This window comes from Hippichthys cyanospilos, chromosome 10, assembly GCF_059441005.1.
Source record: "Hippichthys cyanospilos isolate Australia breed blue-spotted pipefish chromosome 10, RoL_Hcya_1.0, whole genome shotgun sequence".
Lineage (NCBI taxonomy): Eukaryota > Metazoa > Chordata > Actinopteri > Syngnathiformes > Syngnathidae > Hippichthys > Hippichthys cyanospilos.
This window is the reverse complement of record NC_142378.1, coordinates 19,727,723-19,737,877: the sequence shown is the minus strand read 5'-3', so window position 1 is coordinate 19,737,877 and position 10,155 is coordinate 19,727,723. Positions and strand designations below refer to the sequence as shown.

The window sequence follows — 10,155 nt, the reverse complement described above, 5'->3', positions numbered from 1 at the left end:
CTTTGTGGTGCTCAGGCAGCATCCAGATTTGGCCCTCATTAAAGAGTTCGAACTCTTTGCTCCCTCGTTTGAAGAGGACGAATACGCTGATGAAGACATCAGCTCAGATTTGACTCTGCTCACTTGACAACTCCCGCATACCCAACAACATAGTATATTCGAACCCAAAGAACAAACGCATGATCCCACGATGCAAAGCGACTCCAGAAGAAATGAGGGAAAAAAGTGTTTGAAAGCTAACTAATTTGGAAAAGGTTACAACGCCAATGCACAGGCAGTGGGGCTCCAGTGAACCACTGTCAAGCGAATACCGACAATTGGGAGAACTGGGAATAGGGAAACCTTCCCAGAAGTGGTGACCAACAAAGATTATTCCAAGAGTGACAATGACTCATCCATGTTGCAAAATGACCTAGAACCAAAAAACTGCAGAGCTCACTGGCCTCGGTTAAGGGTTGTGTTTATGACTACACTATAAGACATTGGCCAAAAATGTCCACCAGGGGAGGATTCCCAAGCTAAAACCTCTTCGGTTACAAAAAAACACAGAGGCTGGACTCACATTTACCAAAAATCTATTTGATGATCCTCAACACCTTTGGAGAAACTCTCTGTGGCTCGATGAGTCAAAAATTGAACTTTTTGGAAGGTGTGCAGCCCATTTCGTATGGCGTAAAAATGACAAAGCATTTGATAACGAACATGATGCCAAAAAGAAAGCATGGTGGTGGCAGCAAAATGGTCTGGGACTACTTTGATTCCTCAGGACCAGGACAACTTGCTGTGATGGACGGAAAAATAAATTCTGCTGTTTACCAGGTTCCTTTAAGGAGAACATCTAGAAATCAGATTGTACCCTCAATCTCAAGTGGTCTCTCAGTCTCAAATAATGTCCTTACCTGCTATTGGCATTTACTTTCCCATGGTCATTCAGCACTTCCTGAAAGTTGCGTGTCCATATCTTTTTCCTCAGGTACTGGTTGCGCTAGACATTTCAAAAAATATCTGTGCCAAAACCTGAAACGTGTTTTCTTTAAAACTGTGAATTTCAATTTGGCAACATTCAATTCAATCCATTTTTGAGCTTCCCTCAATGCATTTTATACAACCCAAAAGAGGATTGTGTGTAGAATTAAAATCTATATCTGAATTTTCATTTTGGAGACATAAACCTGATTTTGTGAAAACCACATGCCTAATTATGACTCCGTTCACAGCTGTTTCATCAAGAGTTAATAACTGGAATTTATTGACCTTTTTCAAGTGTTTAAGACCGTATGAATCTGAATGCGTTCCAAACTTTTGACAGTTGCTTAGGTTCAACCTGAAATTTCACCCAAAGCCGAATATCCCTACATCTAACTTCTTGCTGGAGGGTATAACCGACACGGGAATGACACGTTCAAGCAAATTCAATTGAGTCGATGACATTGTGAACCGAATGGGCATAGGCGGCTAAGGGTGAAGAGTGACACGGGGTATCGTTATGTTTCTGAGGCATTTCCGAGGCTGTCAGGAAAGGAACAAGCCTGAGCACATTAATCGCATCATGCAACTGTAATCTTACACTTCACAGGAGATGCACTATGCACGCGCCATCCCCCAAGGAAGACCGACAGCACAAGCACCTGTCTGACGTTTGCATAAACAAACTACGCCTTCGCCCTAAGCAGCACATCCGCCATCCACACGCACACACTCAACAAGAACTTTGGATAATGAAATATCCATCTGCCCTGAAACCGGCATTCCTCCAGAGAGGAGAAAAAAACAACAACTCTCACCTCACTCAAAAACTCTACATTAACTTGCCATGTCAAATTTGAATGTAGTCGCCCTCACAGGCGAGAGTCGGGGATTCGATTCCAGCTCGGGCCTTTCTGTGTGGGGTTAGCATGTTCTCCCCCCTCGTAGCTACTCTCTGGGTACTCCGGCTTCATCCCACAGTCCCGACAACATGCATGGTTAGGTATATTGGACCCTCCGAACAGACCCTCAATGTGTTTGTGAGAATTGTCATCCGTGATTGGCTGGCAACCAGTTCAGGGTGTACCCCGCAACATTGAGATCCCACTCTCGTCATCTCGCCAACCCACCCAGCTCGCTCACGAGGTGGTCTTGGGGGCTTCTGAAGGTGCTGGCAGGCCAACGACAAGCTAAACGTCTGGTGAGTCTCGCCATGAACTTACTCGGCAAGGTTGGAGAAACTCGGCACTCACCGAAACGCATTGCAGTAATGCAGGTGAGAGGGGCGTCTAATAGGTGATGGGTGTTAAATGGGAGGAGCTATTTGGCATTTCAGGCTGGGATTGAGGACTTTTAAGGCTGTTCGACATTCAGATTTAGGTGTGTCAAAAATTACAGAATTGAAACTTCAAATCCTTTTATTTTTGTGAAATTAGTTTCAGCATTTACGTCTACCGGAGTCCACTTTGCCTCACACTTGTCTCTTTTCCGCCCCACCCCCTCACCCCATAACCACAACAGTATGTTATTCGATGCACAATGAAGAAATATGTCTAAAAGTAGCGCAATTGTTTTCATTTTAGTTACACAAGTGATGTTATAATTGGACAGCCATGATCTATGTAACCACTTAAGACAGTGGTAGACTTATCGCGTTTTTGTAAAATTCACTCAAATTGAAGTAATTTCGGTGTGTTGATTTATAGGCCAAGTCGACTTGCACTCAGTGAAATATAGGGTAAGTAAAAAAAATAAACAAATGTTTTGGAGTGCCTCGAGTAATTGTATACTCTATTATTGTGACATAAGTAATGTAATGTTTTGATTGCACCTCAATGTCATTCTCGTGACGTTGATGACGCCACCTACTGTATGATTAAATCACTGACAAACATGACAGCGCTAAAACCACACATTTCCAGGTTTATGGGTAATTAAGGATATACAATGTGTAAGCTTTAGACTGTTTTTCATTACAGACAGCAGGAGGTGCTGCATTTACCATTGTCCGTAGCAATAACAGACATGGCAGCCTCCGGAGAAGTGCCACCCCCCAGGTAATATGATTTAATGATAACTAGGCCTACCCTTATATTTAAAACACACTGGTGGTGGTTAAGAATGCATTTATTCACAAGTTTTTGAAATTCATAAAAATTGAATGTACTCATTTCAAATGAAAAACTGTCTAAATCGTATGCAGTCTATATATATATATATATATATATATATATATATATATAGTCATATATATATATATATATATATATATATATATATATATATCTTTTTTTTTTTTGCCAACATAAGCCTGATTTTGAAGCACCAGAAAAAAAAGGCAAAAATAATTTGCACTGCGGTTTAAAATCCAACTTTACTCTCACGCGAACATGCTGCCAAGTGTTATTCAAATCTTACAAATGCATCATCGGTATTGTATCGTAAGCGTGCTTGCTCAGAAATAATGAATCAATGGAGCGTCACATGCGTGCCGATAAGCAGACAGAATGTCAGGATTTGCCCTACGGCTCTTCCTTCAGCCTCGCCCTGCCTTGCACCATACATCTTGTTTGGCCCCAGCAGAGGAAGTGAGGCCAACTGAGCATGTTCCCGCCGCTCATCGCTCGCGTGAGAAACCCAGACAAGCGCGGATACGAGCCGACAAAATGCGCACGCGGCACTGTGGAAAACACAGCCGTGACTGCGAATGACTACGTGGATGGAAGGATTGACCTTCCAAACATTCTGAGACGCCACAGGATGCGATGACAGTGCTCAAAAAGACTTATCAGATAATTGTCGATTTCACCCTCTCGGATTAAGTCAGAGCTACTTGAAATCGTGTTTGAGACGCAACTAATTCTAAACAGCTTCCAGAGAAATGGTTGCAAACGTCATCTGGATGAATTGATTATTTTTGTATTATTGGTGTATTAGCTCCCGTTTTAAGAGCTTAGCGCTAAATGCAAAATTATTCAGACATTTTGCAAGATTACAATTTCAAGACATAAACACAACTGGATATATTTGGAGGGAAGGTCCTATTATCCAATTCTAATTTGAGTGCCTGTCTTTCTTCAACTATATAACCATATCAGCATTTCGATGGCATGTCACATAATGTTAGTATTAGGTTAGCAGACTTATTCTCATGAGACAGAATTATATCACTTACTAGGAGCAATTTAAAAAAAACAAAAAACAAAAGAATTACACCTTGGCAAAAAGACAACTAGAGCAATGTGATCTCAAAATGAAAAACACTTGTTTATTAATTCATTCAATGCCAGGAACGTAATTTCATATTTTTAAAGAGTTGAGACATTAATTCCTAGATACTTAGGTATCTGGGATTTAATATCTGCACAAAAAAAAGAGAAAATACGTCCCTCTTAAAAAACGTGAAAATAAGTTCCTGCCAGGGAATGAATTAATAATTTTTAGATAGCAGGAATGAGTTAACATGATTTTAAAAAAAGATTCATAATGATCTTTTTTGAACATTATTATTAACACTTCTTACAGGGGATTTGTACAAGTTACAGTTTATTCTGAATCTGAAAAAAAAGCATCTCAAAGTGCATCAACGTGCCTGAATTAAAATTACTACAGTCCTTATAGAAACAAAAAATACTTTGGACCAACTGAACATTTGATGTGAAAAAAAAGAATAAACAATGATAAACGTTAACTGATTGTAAAAATTAACAATATCAAATACATTAAGGTCTGATATATTGTGCTGATAGTTTTTCTAAATTTCATTATATCTGGGATTTCATGTCTGGACTCCTAAAAACAGGAGAAATTATTTCCCTGGCATTGAATGAGTTAAGAAAAGATGTATTTTTTTGTCTTATGTATTTATTATTGTTCTTTAACCAAGATTTTACTTTGTTATCTGAAGCCTTGAATATTCCTGTCAATTTTCAGATTTTATTTTGACATTGGAATATCAAATTACATGTATTCAATAGCTCTAGCTCTCATCTTGATTGTAATTGACTTGTGAGTGCAAAAGCCAAGATTTGGGAAGGAGACGAACGAATGTTCAAATTTATAGTTTATATAATGTATATCAAATTAAAACCAATACAACATCAAACTTAAAACTGTTCCAGAAGAAAAACAAAATGTTGGAGCAGTGTGTGTTGAAAGCAAATTTGGGGTGAAGGGAGGGAGAGAATACAGGCAAACATGAGATTTTGGATCTTTTCGCTGGCTTTTATTGAATCCTTCAAACGCATAAACCATGTGGTCACAAAAGAAAAGCAGCCTTGGTTGAGTGTGGTGAAAAAGACGGTCGGCAGAAAGTGGGATAAGTGTGTGTGTTGAGGGGGAGGTGAACAAATGTTTTTCCTGTGACAAAGGTCCGTCTAGTCTGGATCTCCATGCAGTCACTGTGTTGTGTTTTTGGGACAGGTAACAACACACACAAAATGTGAAGTGTGTGTGAGACTTGGGGTGGACGAGCAAAAGACAGATTTAAGTTTGGGGGAGTTGCATTTTTGTTTTATTGAGTGATTTATTCATTTATTTGGGGGAAAGAGGGGTATCAATGTTGGCTGTGTGCTTGTGATATTGTCTTTACTCCTCTGTGCAACATCAGTACACCAATGCAGTGGTTGGTGTGTACCATGACCAGGCCGAAGGCAAAGAAGCTAACTTGCACTTGAGTGTCACTGCATGAACATGCCAGTATGTCCGTGTAGTGTTTGTGTAAATGTATGTGTGTGTGTACTGTTGAGAGCCTGATGTTTTTAGGCTCATGCTCGTGTGGTCGGCCAGTTCAGTGAGTCACTTTCTACTCTTTGGCCTCGAGAAAGAGAGTCTCCTGTGGAAACAACTTGGCCTCCAGTAGAGTTGATTCTGGATGCAACTGAGTGATCTGTGGAGAGACGGAACATTAAGTTTGGAATTAGTAAATGTCGTATTTCTCAGAGTACAAGTCAACTTTGCTTCAATAAGTCCCCCCCCCAATTTTTACTTCAAATTGGGAGAATTTTACAAAAATGGGAGGCTAAGTATACCCCTAAATTTAGTGGTTAGATAGATCATGACTGTCCAAATATAACACATTGAGTGTGTTGTTAAAATTATGAAATTACGCAACTTTTAGAGGCATTTCTACGTTGTATAACATTCTACTGAGGTTATTGGGGGCGGGGGCAAAAACGAGACAAATGCAAGGCAATGTATGCGTGTGGGTAAATGCAAATGTTGAAGCGAAATGTAGCAACAAAAATTATTTGGAGTATCAATGCTTTATTTTATTATTCTACCCTACGATTGATTGTTTTGTATTGTATACATTGTATACCGGATAACAATAGACCCTTTGTGTGATTTGCAGCCCCTGTAATGGCTTAATTTCAACAACGGAAAAAGTAAGAAGCATGTTTTCTGTTTGTCACGGACAGAGGAATAATACAGCACCACCGACCATGGAAATGATTGGGTTAGCCGACATGAAGGGGATCAGGGGACCGTTGTTGTTTTTTTTTTAAAAGAGACCTTCCTTGACACCTAATGGGCCTCTCTGCTTATGTGAGCTAATCACTAGCAGTGTTGTGTTACTTTGGGCCAATCTAACACCTGTCTGACTGAGCTATTTGACAGGGAGGTGTTGTGACCATGAGATGTGTCCAGAGCTTATCTAATGACTGCTCCTCCAAGCCCTCTGATTAGGAAGTCTATTCTAATCACAGTGAAGGATAATCAGGAGATTCCCTGTACCTGCCTGCTTTGGTGGATCGAAGGCAAAGCCTAGTGCAGTAAAGAGTCACCCTACAACAAAAAGAGTGACAGGTCGGAGACAGACTATCCTAGGGAATGAAACGTGACATCTGATCATGAACGAGTGTCACCGTCTGTCGTCACCCTCCGTTCAGAAGAAATGCGTAACAGTGAAGTAGTAACCTTGAGGTTGTTTAATTAAAATTTGGCCATACATTTTGGGGACAGGATGCCTTGAATGAAACTTCGGATTTTGAAATAATACTTCACATTTTGAAATTAGCCCTTATAAAGAGAAACACAATTAGATCTGGTTTTCCCTTGCCCGGACGCAGGTCACCAGGGTCCCCCTCTGGAGCCAGGCCTGGAGGTGGGGCTCATTGGTGAGCGCCTGGTGGCTGGGCCTACACCCATGGGGCCCGACCGGGCAAAACCCGAAGAGACGACGTGGGTCCCCTCTCACATGGGCTGACTACCTGTGGGAGGGGCCAAAGGGATCGGGTGCGTAGTGAGCTGGGCAGGAGCCAAAGGTGGGGGACCTTGGCGCAACAATCCCCGGCTACAGAAGCTAGCTCTTGCGACATGGAATGTCACCTCTCTGGCAGGGAAGGAGCCTGAGTTGGTGTGCGAAGCCAAGAAGTTCCGACTAGATATAGTCGGACTAGCCTCCACAGACAGCTTGGGCTCGGGTACCAGTCATCTCCGGGTTGGACTCGCTTCCACTCTGGAGTTGTCTGCGGCGAGAGGCGCAGAACAGGTGTGGGCTTTCTTATTGCCCCCCAGCTCAGCGCCTGTATATTGGGGTTTACCCCAGTGGATGAGAGGGTAGCCTCCCTCCGCCTTCGGGTGGGGGTGGGGGGGGGGCGGTGGGGGTAAGGGTCCTGATTGTTGTTTGTGCCTATGCACCAAACAGCAGTTCAGGGTACCCACCCATTTTGGAATCCTTGGAGGGTGTGCTGGAGAGAGCACCCTCCGTGGACTCCTCGTTCTACTGGGGGACTTCAATGCTCACGTGGGCAATGGCAGTGAGACCTGGAAGCGATTGGGAGGAAAGACCCCTCCCGAGCTAAACCCAAGTGGTATTTTACTATTGGACTTCTATGCTCGTGACAGATTGTCCATATTGAAGACCATGTTCAAAAATAGGGGTGTCCATATGTGTACTTGGCACCAGGACAACCTAGGCTACAATTTGATGATCAACTTTGTGTTTGTGTCTTCAGATTTGTGGCCGCATGTTGTGGACACTCAGGTGAAGAGAGGGGCAGAGCTGTCAATTGATCAGCACCTGGTGGTGTGTTGGCTCAGATGGTGGGGAGGGAGCCCGGCCAGAACTGGCAGACCCAACCGTATCGTGATGGTCTGCTGGGAACGTGTGGCAGAGTCCCCTGCTTCATCTCCCACCTCCGGCAGAATTTCTTCCATGTCCCGAGGGAGGTGGGGAACACTGAGTCAGAGTGGACCATGTTACACGCCTCCATTGTCGAGGCGGCTGATCGGAGTTGTGGCCGTAAAATGGTCGGTGCCTGTTGGGCGGCAATCCCCGAACCCTATGATGGTAAGCTGAAGAAAAAGTCTTATCGGGCCTTTTTGGCCTTTGGGACTCCAGATGCAGCTGACAGGTACCGGCTGGCCAAGCGGAGTGCGGCTTCAGCGGTCGCCAAGGCAAAAACTCAAGTGTGGGAGGAATTCAGTGAGGCCATGGAGAAAATTCGTATCCACCATCCGGTGTCTCAGGAGGGAGAAGCAGTGCGCCATTAACACTGTCTACCGTGCAGATGGGGCACTGCTGAACTCAACTATGGGTGTCGTGAACCGGTGGGCAGAATACTTCAAAGACCTCCTCAATTCCATCGACGTGTTCCTCTGAGGAAGCAGCGTCTTCTCCGAGGTTGGCTCTCCCATCTTTGGGGCTGAAGTCACTGAGGTGGTCAAAAAAGTCCTTGGTGGCAAGGCCCCGGGGGTGGATGAGATCCGCCAGGAGTTCCTTAAGGCTCTGGATGCTGTAGAGCTGTCGTGGCTGACACGCTTCTGCAACATCGTGTGGACATCGGGGACAGTGCCCCTGGATTGGCAGAAAGAGGTGGTGGTCCCACTTTTTAAGAAGGAGGACCAGAGGGTGTGTTCCAACTACAGGGGAATCACACTCCTCAGCCTCCCCGGTAAGGTCTACTCAGGGGTGCTGGAGAGGAGGGTCCATCAGGAAGTCGAATCTCAGATTCAGGAGCAGTAGTGTGTTTTTTGTCCCAGTCGTGGAAAAGTGGACCAGCTCTACACCCTTGGCAGAATCCTCGAGGGTGTATGGGAGTTCGTCCAACCAGTCTACATGTGCTTTGTGGACTTGGAGAAGGTGTTTGACTGTGTCCCTCGGGGATCTCTGAGGGGTGCGTCAAGAGTATAGGGTACCGAATGCCCTTGTACAGGCTGTTCGATCCCTGTGCCACCGATGTCAAAGTTTGGATCCGCATTTCTGGCAGTAAGTTGAACTCATTTAGGATGAGGGTTGGACTCCATCAAGGTTGCTCTTTGTCACTGATTCTGTTCATTACTTTTATGGACAAAATTTCTCAGCGCAGCCAAAGCGTTGAGGGGGTCCGGTTTGGGAGCCTCAGCATTACATCTCTGCTTTTTGCGGATGACGTGGTGCTGCTGGCTTCTTCAGGCCGTGACCTCCAACTCTCACTGGAGCGGTTCGCAGCCAAGTGTGAAGCGGCTGGGATGAAGATCAGCGCCTCCAAATCTGAGACCATGGTCCTCAGTCAGAAAAGGGTGGAATGCCCTCTCCGGGTTGGGGATGAGGTCCTACCCCAAGTGGAGGAGTTCAAGCATCTCGGGCTCTTGTTCACGAGTGAGGGTAGGATGGAACGGGGGATTGACAGGCGGCTCGTGCGGCGTCTGCTGTAATGCGTACTCTGCACCAGTCTGTCGTGGTGGAGAAAGAGCTGAGCTGAAAGGCGACGCTCTCTATTTACTGGTCAATCTATGTTCCTGCATTCACCTATGGCCGAAATGAGTTTCCTCCGCAGGGTGTCCAGGCTCTCCCTCAAAGATCATCTGGGAGGGGCTCAGCGTCTAGCCGCTGTTCCTCCGCATTGAGAGGAGCCAGTTGAGGTGGTTCGAGCATCTGGTTAGGATGCCCCCCGTATGCCTCCCTGGTGAGTTGTTTCGAGCAGGTCCCACAGAAAGGAGGCCCTGGGGATGACCCAAGACACGCTGGAGGGACTATGTCTCTCGGATGGCCTGGGAGTGCCTGGGGATCCTTCCGGAGGACGAAGTGGCAGGGGAGAAAGAAGTCTGGGTTTCCCTGCACAAGTGGCTGCCCCTGTGACCCAACCTCAGAACACAGCGGTAGAAGGTGGATGGATTTTGAAATTAGTGTCACATTAGGAGAATGAATTAAATTATGATTTTGACTTTTCATGACGATAAAAACAATGAAAGGATATTGCTTGG

The 10,155-nt window shown here is 44.7% G+C and overlaps 1 protein-coding gene across 2 annotated transcripts in view; it reads right to left on the bottom strand.

The window, feature by feature from the left end:
• Positions 1-5,102: 5,102 nt before the first annotated feature.
• Positions 5,103-10,155, bottom strand: part of faf1 (Fas (TNFRSF6) associated factor 1) — a 105,744-nt gene continuing 100,691 nt past the window's right edge. The window contains exon 19 of one of the 2 annotated variants that reach the window (XM_088426134.1): positions 5,103-5,854. In XM_088426134.1, coding sequence (XP_088282260.1) covers positions 5,771-5,854 — 84 coding nt within the window. In that variant the 3' untranslated portion in view covers positions 5,103-5,770. The remainder of the gene's footprint in view (positions 5,855-10,155) is intronic. The other variant, XM_088426135.1, reaches the window with a different exon arrangement.